Source organism: Neolamprologus multifasciatus, chromosome 13 (genome assembly GCF_963576455.1).
Source record: "Neolamprologus multifasciatus chromosome 13, fNeoMul1.2, whole genome shotgun sequence".
NCBI classification, from domain to species: domain Eukaryota; kingdom Metazoa; phylum Chordata; class Actinopteri; order Cichliformes; family Cichlidae; genus Neolamprologus; species Neolamprologus multifasciatus.
This window is the reverse complement of record NC_140451.1, coordinates 981,751-995,691: the sequence shown is the minus strand read 5'-3', so window position 1 is coordinate 995,691 and position 13,941 is coordinate 981,751. Positions and strand designations below refer to the sequence as shown.

The 13,941-nt window shown below is 44.9% G+C and overlaps 1 protein-coding gene across 2 annotated transcripts in view; it reads left to right on the top strand.

The window, feature by feature from the left end:
- Window positions 1-1,559: 1,559 nt before the first annotated feature.
- The window catches only part of shtn1 (shootin 1), a 46,524-nt gene continuing 34,142 nt past the window's right edge, over window positions 1,560-13,941 (top strand). The window contains exons 1-3 of one of the 2 annotated variants that reach the window (XM_085183221.1): window positions 1,560-1,871; window positions 4,827-4,879; window positions 7,502-7,562. In XM_085183221.1, coding sequence (XP_085039347.1) covers window positions 1,817-1,871; window positions 4,827-4,879; window positions 7,502-7,562 — 169 coding nt within the window. In that variant the 5' untranslated portion in view covers window positions 1,560-1,816. The remainder of the gene's footprint in view (window positions 1,872-4,826; window positions 4,880-7,501; window positions 7,563-13,941) is intronic. The other variant, XM_085183219.1, reaches the window with a different exon arrangement.

Sequence of the window (13,941 nt, the reverse complement as noted above, 5' to 3'; positions counted from 1 at the left end):
CACGGTCAGTGAACTCGTGCTTCAGAGACGGTTTTACTACAAAGGACATGATTCTGGCACAAAACCACACAAACAATGTGCCAAGTAGGGCTGGGTTTTTATAATCAATTTATCGATTAAAGTCGACTCTGGCTTGGATAAGGTGATATCGATTCATTAAAATCCTGAATCGATTTTTTTTAATATTAATTTATTTTGCCTGAAACGCCAGAATCTCAGGTTAAACCTCACAAAACCACCAAACAAACCTTTTGGTGTTTGGTGGTTACTCAGTTACTGCTCAAACAGTAACGGAGAGCAGGAACACGGATTCTGCACAAAGACGTAAACATGAAGCATCAGAATCAGTGAGATGTGACTTTCTCTCACCGACGGCATGGACACGGTCGGGGCTGAAAGCCGACAGCTCGCTGATTCTGATGTGTCGGCGGGTCGAGCTTTGTGTTTACGTCCTTTTTGTGCTGCTTCTAAAGCTGTTAGTTTGATGTCTCTCCAAACAATACTGACCAAACCAGCAGCAAAAGAAGATCCAAACTACACTTCACATAAACATCGTCATGAACTCACTCTGACGTTTACTGTTTTGCTTCCACCAGGATAAAATCACACTTCATGCACAGCTCTCTCTCTCTCTCTCTCTCTCTCTCTGTACTTCATGAACAGTTTCCCGTCTAAAAATCTGTTTTCTTCATTATTCTCTTGCTTGTTACGCACAAGTCTACCATTCATTTACAGGCTGTCGGCCGATGTTTTTGTCCTTTTACTTACTTCCGAAAACAAAACCTAATTTCTGCCGTTCAACAGGCTTCTGAACAAATTTAAACTTTTTAAAATTATGCAAAATGCAAAACGCTGTGTCTCTAATAAAACCGCTGTAACTTCAGAGGTCATGTTCATAAGTTTGTGTTTTTGATGTACTGCAGAACATTTTTATAAAATCCAGAACAGGAAAATCACCTTCATGTTTTTCTGTTTTATCTTCAGCTGACACAAAGGCTTCTGCTGTGACGCTCACACCTTTGATAAAGTCTGAAAAGTGTCAGCTTCCTTTTTATAGATAGAAAAATATGTAAATGTACTGATCTGAATGATAATATTTCTGACTGTCTGAGGCAAAATTTCCCAGATTTATATCGAATGAATTGAATTGTGAATCGGAATTGAATCGATTCTAGAGATCAGTGAGGATACCCAGCCCTAGTGCCAAGGTAGGTGTCTGTGGAGGACGTTTCTATACAGACAAGCTTTCAAGTCCTGTTTTCATTGTTTTATTTTATTCTTTATATTTCTGGTTTTATTGTGAAGCACTTTGTGACTCGTATCTATGAAACGTGCTGTGTAAATACAATCAAATAGACATGTGAGATGAGCGTCATTACGTTACCGACAGAAATGACACGTTTATTATTGTCACGTGGTGTCTGACGTCTTGCCTGATTATTTGTATCCTCTGTCTTTACTGTATAAAGAGACTCCAAAGTTTCAGGAGTAATAAGTTATTAAAGGAAGTGTTACTAAAAATCAAGAATGGCAGATACTTATCAGCGTCACATCCTCGTACATCAAGAGGATGTGTTGCATGACACGTGTTTCATGAAGCCATCTACACTAAGCTTGTTGTAAAGGTGGCAGTTCGTCTGGAATCAAGTGTGATCCGCACTTTCCGACTTTATTCTCAGAATAATCACTAATATTGTTCCTAATGTGGCCCTGATGCTCCCAGCGTCTCTTATCTCGCGCTGTGCGCCCGTCTCCACCTGGGCAGGTGTGTCCTGAAAGAACACTTCCTGTTGGACTTTGGACAAGGGTTTTTGTCATGGCTGCGGAGGAGCTCGACAGAATTCATGTGATTACCAACCTGTCGGATCAGGGTAAGTTTCTTTTCTCCTCCTGTAGGGTCCTCCAGCGTTTCCAGTAGCAACGCTGCATTTTACTGCAGTGACATCACAGCCCAGCAGTTTAAGATCCTGAAGAGCGTCTTTGAGATTTACTGCTCGCCCAGTGTTGAGGGCCGGTTATCACATAGCTGCTTGTTTGCCTTCTCTAAGGGTTTCTATGGCCAAAGGTGTGTCCAGCAAGTCCAACGTGGATTAAACAGCTAATCTTAAATCAAGCCTGTGGTGAAAAAAGAGGTGGGACCCAAGTCACGACCCCTCGTCTGTGTAAAGATGAGACAGAAGAGAAGGTGGAAGGCTGATCACCCATGTAGATGACCGACTTCTGGGTTTACGCGCGCTTGCTGACTGTCGTGGCTCACTGGGCAACTTGGTGAAACTTAAAATGGTCCCAGTGGGAGAAATGTTTCGTCACTGGTTTACCCAACCTTATTAACAGTTAGTATAAGGAATGAACAAAGGGCTGTGAGGTCATTGATCATTAATGTGCACTTTGTCATGAACAACATCAATAACCATGAGTCCCATTCACAGAGAGTTGAATGGCTGCAATCACAGCATGTAAGATGATGACAGATGTAACCTCAGAGATGGTCTTTCCCTTTTCATGTAAATGGCCTCCTTGACTCCGCCCTCAAACCAGCGTTCCTCCCTGTCCAGGATGTTACATCCTCATCACTGAAAGAGTGTCCACTGGCCTGTAGGTGTAAAGACTGCAGAGTCCTGACGAGGTGGCTCTTCTGTGTTGTAGCCAGAGGTTGTTTGGTTTCCTCGATGTATAAATCCTGCCAATCCTCCTGCACTTAACAGCTACACTATGTTACTCTGTTTGTGTCGGGGACCCGATCCTTGGGGTGGACCAGTTTTTGGTGCAGCATGTTTTGGGTTTAAAAGCCACAGAGACCCGGTGTTTAGTAAAAATGTGTCTCAGCTGCTCTGATACTCCTGACACGTACGGATCACTACAGGTTTTCTCTTGGGCAGCGGTTGTCCTTCTCTCCTGGATCAGCTGGAGCTTTCTTTAGGAGCCTTTCCCACTTTGACAAAAGTCCAGCTGGGATAACCACATTGACTCAGGGCCTTCTTGATGTTCTTCTGCCTCCCTGGCTGCTGTGTCTGTGGGGATGGTGGACAAGTAGTCCGACTCCTCTAAGATGTCACATAAATCTGTGCCAGAAAGTTTGGTCTCTCTCAGCACAGTCCCAGGAGCATGGGGGCGATTCAGGAGACAGCAGGTATCTACGAGAGCTGGACAGGCGTGTCTCACCTGATTCCTACAGAGCACCTGACTGGAAGACGCCTCTTTCAGCACACCAGTACGTTGCTCTCATAATGGGAAGGCAACGTAGATGCTGATGGGACCAGCATCTGCATCTGCAAGAGGCTTACTAAATGACCTCCAGTACCCCACTGGTGTAAATCTGACCAGTCAATCAGAAGCAGACTGAAGGTGGCCTGAGGGCTCACCGTCCTCTGCTGGGCTCCTCGCTCTCTTCCTACTTTCCTGTCCATCTCCACCGTCACATAAGGACAAATGCAAAAGCATAATATTAAAAACAATGTTCACAGTAGTTGATCATCAGTTAATTAAGTGCGTTAATTAACTGAGCCCCACACGGCTGCTAGTTAGCTGCTAACTCTCATGAAAGAAGCTGGGGTGTATTTGTATTCACTGGATGGAGTCCTGTGGAAACTTTGGTTTTCTCTGTAGATCAAAGATGAACGTGGCTGTTGTCACTATTGTTTTTGTGCATTTCAAAGACTGTTGTGTTAAGATTGTGGCTTCTGTCATTCTGGTGTTTTGGAGCCAAACGTGACCATATTTTAAAAAGACAGAGAAGTGCTAAGTTATTACCTAATGCTAGCTGCATCCATGAACTGTCTGGTGTCTGTGCATTACTGTAGGCCAACCTGGAGATGTCCAGCATTGTCCTTGACCTGGACAGCGTCTGCCTGGCTGACACCACCTTTAGAGTCCAGATTAGAGTTGCATAGCCTGAATCCAGTGATGGTCTTCATGCAGACCTCTTTCATGCCGTTGTCTCGAGTTCCTGCTCCAGCTTTCTCTATGCTTGTCCTTAGCCTCTGTGGTCCTGTCCCTCAGCACTCCTGAACCTAACCCTCTCACCTTCTCTCTGGTGCCGCTCTGAAGGCCCTCTTCTCGTCCTTGAGGAGGCCTGTGATGTCCGTAGTCACCCACAGGTTCTTATTTGGGAACAGTGCACAGTGTAATCATTACAGCAGTAATATAACCTGGCCCTTGTTAGAGTGAGGATACATAACGATGTTTGAGGCATGTTCTGAAAACATTTGGGTTAAGTGTGTTTTTGTAGTATAACTGAAGTTAAAACATAATGTTGTGACTACGATCAGCTGTGTGACTGATTAACGGGACAAAAGAAAAGGACGACGCTCCTGTTTTCACGTGTTCACTGGTTCGACTGAGAGAAAGTGAATCAAACTCCAAACCTGTGTGATAATAAGCTTTCTAACAGGTGTAATGTACAGTTGTGGTCAGATGTGCACTCATCATGAGCACAAAGGGTTTTCCAGGGTGGAATGACTGCACACGTTTGATGGCTGTAGGAAAAGCAGGATCAGGATGAACAGATCAGATGGAGTAAAGCCTTCCTTTTATTCCTCTTACATATAGTCCTGTTACAAAGTAGCACAACAATCTATTTCATTTTTTTGCACAATTTATCGACACATGTATTATTGAAGGTAGTTTCCTGCTCTACGTGCACGTAAGCCAGTTATATTTAGACGTACTATACTCAAAATAGCGTGCTATAATAGTGCTGTGACAAGACATACGTGTGACTGGATGAGACATCATCACATGCTAGAGAAGCTTCCTCTGGGCTCTGTGAAGATGAGCTCTTTACTGTGACTGAGTGATGGCTTACTGGCACCCTTTGCTCCCCACAGCCCTGCACGAGTATGAGGATCTGCAGAGGAAGCAAGAAACTACAGCCATGGAGGTAAGTGTTACAATCTAATATGTACAGCCTGCAGACCTCGATCAGCTCCGTCTCTGCTCGCTCACAGTAGCAACAGTGTAACAGCTGAGAGCAGTTGGTACTCTAATAGAAGCTGGGGGGCAGCGGGGCAGCAGGGTGACACTTCTTTCTTTGTTTATTTGAACAATAAAAACATTAACAAACATATTTTGGTTTCAAAGCGATTAAAAAGCATCGAGCTGATAATAACCTCGAGCAGGTCCAGTACTCAGTGTTGTGTTAAAGCTGCCATGATCACATTTTGTTATTGTCTAAAACTAAGCAGATATGAGGTCAGTCTGAGTGTAATGTTTGTCTTTAACTGTTTCGAACACTGAGGATGAACGATGGCAAAAAAATTATCTCCCCAAGCTTAGTCCCTCTTATGATTGCTGCAATGTTTGTGTGACTGTCGCACACTGGAAACAATCACATGAGCTCCACAGCAATGGAGCTTTTCACAGGTGAGTCACCTGCCAAGCTTTTGTTTCCCTGCTCCATTTCTAAAATGTTTCACACTAAGATTATCCTTCAAAGCCCGTGTGGTTCCTCACTCAGAACACGGATCAATTAAAGTAGAATTAGGATCATTATTGACTTCAATCCTGCTGTGAAGCTAATGTTGGGTAACGTAGTTAGACCTTTTGTCACATTACGGCCGTGTGCAGGCAAGAGTGGGACCCAAACGCAAACTCGCTGAGACAAAAAGTAAACTCAAAACACAGCTTTATGCTGGCGTGGAGTGGGACACGAAAAACAACACAACACTAAACTAGGAAAACTAAAGCACCAGGAGCCACAGGGAAAAATCACACAGCTGACACACATGAACATAACGACATCACAAGGAGAGAGTGACACTAAAAACATTGAACACAGGAACACAGGACCCCTTCAAAATAAAACAGGAAATATAATGAGACGCAGACATGAAACACACGAAGGGCAAGGGAGACTTCACAGGGGTTGAAAACACGAGGGGGAGCTAATAAGCAAATGAACACAGGAAACCTAATAAGCTTAAACATACACTATAAGACCAGGATCGTGACGCCTTTAGTGCTCATCTCCCCGTTTCAGCAAATAACATCGGGTCCGGTATAGAAACAATACTTGTTCATGAACATTGTAATCTACACACAGTGTTGGGGAGTAACGGAGTACATGTACCGCCGTTACGTATTTAAAATACAAAATATGAGTAACTGTATTCCGTTACAGTTACCGTTTAAAAAGGTGGTATTTAGAATACAGTTACTTTGTTGAAATAAATGGATTACACGGCGGTACTTCCCTGTTTCATATTGTGGCGGGTCAGGACTGTTTGGGTTTTGTTTGACAGCTACGTTCTGTTGTTCCAGGCAGCGTTACGGTTGCCATGGTTACAGGGTGACGCTCTCTCTACGTGTTTCCTGGGTGAGAGAGCGCCTGTTGTTGTTGTTGTGCTAAGCTAACAGGCAGAATGCTACAGGTATAGCTCTAAAGAATGTAGCATCATGGGCAGTGTAGTCCGTGCTGCAGGGAGAATGGACTGCCATACCCGTTATGTGTCTGTGAGTGAGGGAGGGAGAAAAAGGAAAAGTACGAGCTGTCATCGAGCAGAAACGGGAGCTGGAAGCATGTAAATATAATAATAACCACTGCAGCCAAGAAGAGAGCCTGACGAGCCCAGTTGTAAGTAAGCTATTAAGACTCGACTGTACACCGTGTTCGTGTTTTCCTCTGAAACAATAAGTTCCGTTGGAGCAGCCTTTCAACGCCTCTCTCTGTCTCTGCTAGCAAAGTTGACCCAGACAACAAAGTAAAGCTAGTTTTCAGCTACGAGCCGACACAGAACCCACCGTATTAGCCAGAGGTCCCTTTACTACGGTTCGGAGCCGCGGACCTTCAGTAACAGTAATAAATCACAGCAATAGTACATTCATGTAGTTGTAAACAGCATGATAATATATTAAGTAATCCAAAGTATTCAGAATACGTTACTCTCATTGAGTAACGTAACGGAATACGTTACAGAATACATTTTGGGGCATGTAATCTGTAATCTGTAATGGAATACATTTTAAAAGTAACCTTTCCAACACTGTCTACACAGTATTCCAGGAAGTGATATCACTGATATTGTACAGCGTTGTTTTATTATGAGCAGTGAAGGATATAACGGCGTCCATATCCTCTGTGAACAGAGCTCAGTGTGCGTCAGTGAAGCTGAACACACAGTGTTGATCTTCAGCCAAACTGGATCATCTGTGAGGCTCAGTTTAGAAGAAAGTTTGAGCAGATAATGATTTACTGATATTTAATGACAGAAACAACAGTGAATGAGGACAAAGCAGCACAACAATCTATTTCATTTGTTTGGTTCAGCACCATTTATCTACACACGTATGATGGAAGGTTACGTACACGTAAGGACTAAACATGGCTGCTAAACAGAAGGTCTGAGGTACTCACAGAGACCATCAGGGTTTTTTTTTCCATCTTAACATTTACATAGTTTTATATGTTGTCATTGCATTTATATGACCTGCTCTTCCAGACTGAGCTGTGGCATTGCATAAAGGTTAATGATGAACTGAAGCTACTCTGTGTGTCTTACATAAGTTGAAGACGCTGGAGGAGGAGCGAGACGAGGCGATGAAGAAGCTCTCTGAGTTCCAGCAAGGTAAGTTCACCTGTGTCCAGAAGTGAGATCCCCATTGCACCAACATGTTTAACTCACTATTGTTTGCACATCGATGCTTAATACACACATCACAGCTCTGAGCATGTGTCACACGTGTCTATGGCGCTGACACATGCAGTGGGTAAGATCTACGATTATGAAATTGTCCAGCGTCTGTAGCTTTTAGAGCTGCACTCTTCCTGCTCTACATGCCAAAGTCCGTTTGTTGGCCAGAGAGTAAACACTCTTTGGTTTGGATTTATGTGAACAGCTGACAGTTTAACAGACATGCATACCTGACACATACGACTAAAAGGAAACGCCTTTGGGCTTTGTCACAAATCCATATTCATGAATTACTTACAATGGAAATACAGGAATAAATTCACAAGCAAAAAGTAATAATTACAGTCAGTATGTAACACAATAACTATCAAACTATCAGAAATTAAACTGTTACAAAGTCAAACTGCAGCTGCATGAATAGAATCTACACATGCACTGATCGAGTGGTTTTAAACACCAAATAATTACGTTTACAAGACAAAGATTAGTGTTTTTTCTCCCACGTGGATTTTGTTTTCTCCCGTGTCCCTACATGGAGAGAAGCTCAGCTACATTCATGCAGCCAGCTGGATCTACGGCAGCGTAAACCTTCGTCTTCATTCCTGCCAAAGCTTTTTCAACATTAGCACGATCACGTTGTTCTTCACTAAGGATTTTAAAGACTCAAACACCTGTAAATCAGGTTTCATCAGTTCTGTGGCTGAACCACCGTCTGAGCTCATACTGAGCTTGTGAAGCTCGTCATAAACGTTGCTGTTGCTGAGTTCAAAGCTTATCAAGTATCACTGAACAAGCAGACTTTATGTACAGCAGTATGTACGTATTCCAGGTGACTTTTACACTGCCTTAAAGAATGAAAGCAGCGAGTTGTCTGGGAAATAAGTACTTGCTGGTTCAGTGTTGTACCTAAAGACTTCATCAGTCAGTAACTCTTTGGCATTTTTCTCTCCTGCATTGCTTTTAAAAGTTGAGGTCATTTCTCTTGTGAGAAATATTAATGGTGCTTCCACTCGCAGTAAGACTTCCTGCTGTTGTGTGCATCTGCTGCCATCTGTGTCTCTTAAAACGTCTGAAGTTTGAGTCCTGTTATCATGTAAAACAAGTGTAGGATTAGTTTGATTCATTTGGGCTTAACAATGATCTGCTGGCTCTCTGGCTCCTGTTGGTGTCACTTACAGCAGGCTTTTTAGGAAGCTCCCGATTTTCAGAAATGGGAGTTTAGTCTGATATACACAAATGTGCCTCAGCGTCTGATTATCGTATGTCTGGGTAGCTTTGTGTGCCTATAGGTGACCTGACGCAGTAAAAGGTGCATATTTAAAACATTTCTTTTAGATTTTAGAGCAAAGTCTCGGGACGATCTGTCTCCTGATATTGCTTCTAATGTAATTTGTCACTATTTATTTTAAGATCGAGCTAGCATGATGCTATATAATGTTGAATTGTACCACGCCATTACAGCAGTGTTTCCCAACGACTGGGCCGGGCACATAGGTGTGTCAGGTGATCCACAGGTGTGCCGTGGACGGTTATTTGGTTCCACCTGATTGGTCCTCTAAGCCATCGGCGTGAGTAACGGGCGGAACAATAACATTCTCTTCCACTAGAGGGCAGTACAACTACCTGCTCTAATTAAATGGGTTTCCAACTGCCAGTAAAACAGAAGAAGACGAAGGAGAAATGACATAATAGTCATGCTGTGAGACAATGCAGCGCGTAATAGCAATAGATAAATATTTGAAAAACAGTCAGTGGTAAATGGTAAATGGACTGGTTCTTATATAGCGCTTTTCTACTCTGTCCGAGCACTCAAAGCGCTTATACAGCTAATTCATTCACCCAATCACACCCATTCACACAAGCACTTCTAAGCTTAAGTGCTAAGAGTATCTAACATTCATACACATTCACACTCCGATGGATGCATCGGAGAGCAACATGGGGTTAGTATCTTGCCCAAGGATATTTGGCATGCAGACTGGAGCAGCCTGGGATTGAACCACCGACCTTCTGGTTAGTGGCTGATCCACTCTGCCACCTGAGCTACCTGAGCTACAGCCACCCATCACAGTGTGATGCGCAAGGTGGTTGGTGCCTGCCGTGGTGATAACCCCTGAACCAAATGGTGGACACCAGAGGTGAAGGGAGCCACCAGGCTGAAGAAGGAGTCCTATCGGGCTTGGTTAGCCTGTGGGACTCCGGAGGCAGCCGACAGGTATCGACAGGCCAAGCGGAATGCGGCTTGGGCAGTGGCTGAAGCAAAAACTCGGGTGTGGGAGGAGTTCGGAGAGGCCATGGAAAAAGACTTTCAGACTGCCTCGAAGAGATTCTGGCAAACGTCAGGCGTCTCAGGAGGGGAAAGCGGTGCTCTACCTGCACTGTGTATAGTGCTGGCGGAGCGCTGCTGACGTCGACTGAGAAAATTGTCGGGCGGTGGAAGGAATACTTCGAGGACCTCCTTAATCCCACTGACGCGTCTTCCAAGGAGGAAGCAGAGTCTGGGGATGAGGGGAATGACCCGCCAATTTCCGGGGGCGAGGTCACTGAGGCAGTTAAACAACTCCTTGGTGGCAGAGCCCCTGGTGTTGATGAGGTCCACCCCGAGTTCCTGAAGGCTCTGGACGTTGTAGGGCTGTCCTGGTTGACACGCCTCTGCAATGTTGCGTGGAGATCAGGGGCAGTACCCGTGGACTGGCAGACCAGGGTGGTGGTTCCCATCTTTAAGAAAGGGGACCGGAAAGTGTGTTCCAACTACAGGGGGATCACACTCCTCAGCCTCCCCGGGAAAGTCTATGCCAGGGTGCTGGAAAGGAGAGTTCGTCCACTAGTCGAACCTCTGATGCAGGAGGAACAATGCGGTTTTTGTCCTGGTCGCGGAACACTGGACCAGCTCTTTATCCTCTCGAGGATACTTGAGGGTGCATGGGAGTTTGCCCAACCAGTCTACATGTGTTTTGTGGACTTGGAGAAGGCATTCGACCGTGTCCCTCGGGGTGTCCTGTGGGAGGTGTTGCGGGAGTATGGGGTGTCTGGCCCATTGCTACGGGCCATTCGATCCCTATACAACCGTTGCAAGAGCTTGGTTCGCATTGCCGGCAATAAGTCGGACTCGTTCCCGGTGGGTGATGGGCTCCGCCAGGGCTGCCCTTTGTCACCGGTTCTGTTCATAATTTTTATGGACAGGATTTCTAGGCGCAGCCAAGTGGCGGAGGGCTTTCACTTTGGTGGCCTCAGAATCTCATCTCTGCTTTGATGATGTGGTTCTGTTGGCTTCATCGGGTGAGGGCCTCCAGCTCGCACTGGAACGGTTCACAGCCGAGTGTGAAGCAGCGGGAATGAGGATCAGCACCTCCAAGTCTGAGGCCATGGTTCTCAGCTGGAAAAGGGTGGAGTGCCCACTCCGGGTCGGGGATGAGTTCCTGCCCCAAGTGGAGGAGTTCAAGTATCTCAGGGTCCTGCTCGCGAGTGATGGGAGAAGGGAGCCGGAGATCGACAGACGATCAACAGACTGGTCCGTTGTGGTGAAGAGGGAGCTGAGTGTAAAAGTGAAGCTCTCAATTTACCGTTCAATCTACGTCCCTACCCTCACCTATGGCCACGAGCTGTGGGTAGTGACCGAAAGAACGAGATTGCGGATACAAGCGGCGGAAATGAGCTTCCTCCGAAGGGTGGCTGGCCTCTCCCTTAGAGATAGGGTGAGAAGTTCGGCCATCCGGGAGGGACTCAGAGTAGAGCCGCTGCTGCTCCACATCGAAAGGAGCCAGCTGAGGTGGTTCGGGCCTCTGACAAGGATGCCTCCTGGGCGCCTCCTGGGTGAGGTGTTCCAGGCATGTCCCACCGGGAGGAGGCCCCGGATAAAGCGGAAGAAGATGGATGGATGGATGGATGGATGGCTCCAAAAGGATGGGAAACACTGCTCTATGGTACAAAATAGACATGACAGGTTGAACATTAGTCTCTGCAGGGGTACAGTTATTTAGTGGCTAGTAAAAGTCCAACATGCAATCTCACACACACAGCATTACAGTGAGAGTTTGTTTACATTGTTTGTATTATAAAATGACACTAAAAGCATGAAAAAATCTGATCAAAGAACAAAGATTGATGACAGATAGGAGCACAGTGAGGTATGAGACATTAGCAGGAACATGATATCTCTGTTAGGGCTGCCACAAACGATTATTTTGATAGTCGACTAGTCACCGATTATTTTTGTGATTAGTCGACTAATCAGATCATCATCCATTGGACGTAAACGTACAGCTTATTGCACCAGCAGCATCTGCTCTTATACAGTGGGGCAAAAAAGTATTTAGTCAGCCACCGATTGTGCAAGTTCCCCCACTTAAAATGATGACAGAGGTCAGTAATTTGCACCAGAGGTACACTTCAACTGTGAGAGACAGAATGTGAAAAAAAAATCCATGAATTCACATGGTAGGATTTGTAAAGAATTTATTCGTAAATCAGGGTGGAAAATAAGTATTTGGTCACCTCAAACAAGGAAAATCCCTGGCTCTCACAGACCTGTAACGTCTTCTGTAAGAAGCTTTTCTGTCCCCCACTCGTTACCTGTATGAATGGCACCTGTTTGACCTCATCATCTGTATAAAAGACACCTGTCCACAGCCTCAACCAGTCAGACTCCAAACTCCGCCATGGCCAAGACCAAAGAGCTTTCGAAGGACACCAGGAAAAGAATTGTAGACCTGCACCAGACTGGGAAGAGTGAATCTACAATAGGCAAGCAGCTTGGTGTGAAAAAATCAACTGTGGGAGCAATCATCAGAAAATGGAAGACATACAAGACCACTGATAATCTCCCTCGATCTGGGGCTCCACGCAAGATCTCATCCCGTGGGGTCAAAATGATCATGAGAATGGTGAGCAAAGATCCCAGAACCACACGGGGGGACCTGGTGAATGACCTGCAGAGAGCTGGGACCAAAGTAACAAAGGTCACCATCAGTAACACACTACAACGGCAGGGAATCAAATCCCGCAGTGCCAGACGTGTTCCGCTGCTGAAGCCAGTGCATGTCCAGGCTCGTCTGAAGTTTGCCAGAGAGCACATGGATGATACAGCAGAGGATTGGGAGAATGTCATGTGGTCAGATGAAACCAAAGTAGAACTTTTTGGTATAAACTCAACTCGTCGTGTTTGGAGGAAGAAGAATACTGAGTTGCATCCCAAGAACACCATACCTACTGTGAAGCATGGGGGTGGAAACATCATGCTATGGGGCTGTTTTTCTGCCAAGGGGACAGGACGACTGAACCGTGTTAAGGACAGAATGAATGGGGCCAAGTATCGTGAGATTTTGAGCCAAAACCTCCTTCCATCAGTGAGAACTTTGAAGATGAAACGAGGCTGGGTCTTCCAACATGACAATGATCCAAAACACACCGCCCGGGCAACAAAGGAGTGGCTCCGTAAGAAGCATTTGAAAGTCCTGGAGTGGCCTAGCCAGTCTCCAGACCTCAACCCCATAGAAAATCTGTGGCGGGAGTTGAAAGTCCGTGTTGCTCGGCGACAGCCCCAAAACATCACTGCTCTTGAGAAGATCTGCATGGAGGAATGGGCCAAAATACCAGCTACTGTGTGTGCAAACCTGGTAAAGACCTATAGTAAACGTTTGACCTCTGTTATTGCCAACAAAGGTTATGTTACAAAGTATTGAGTTGTATTTTTGTTATTGACCAAATACTTATTTTCCACCCTGATTTACGAATAAATTCTTTACAAATCCTACCATGTGAATTCATGGATTTTTTTTTCACATTCTGTCTCTCACAGTTGAAGTGTACCTCTGGTGCAAATTACTGACCTCTGTCATCATTTTAAGTGGGGGAACTTGCACAATCAGTGGCTGACTAAATACTTTTTTGCCCCACTGTATAACTATCATTAGCTTACAGCTTTAAGTGTTTAAGGTATGTGCTAACTAAAAATAAAGACAAGATGATAGTTTATTAAATTTTAATGAAATTTGCAGATTGTTTCGGTGAAGTTTAATAAACTCCTTGCTATCTAAAATATAACAGGACACCGGAGTAAATTCTCGAGCATCTCACACTTCTGATAATCAGCTGTCTGCTTGACGTTTATTCAGCTGTGTAAAAACTATAACTTTAATCTCAGCCAAACCGATTTACTCAGGAACAAATAAAACACTGAAAAAAGTCAAACAATAACATTTTAAGTTATCTAAGTGACTTATATATCATGTTTAACCTGAGTAGTGAAAGACGGCGGTGGGTTTGAAAACGATTAGCCGGGAGTCCGGTGTTCTCACGGCGCTAGTGAGCCTAG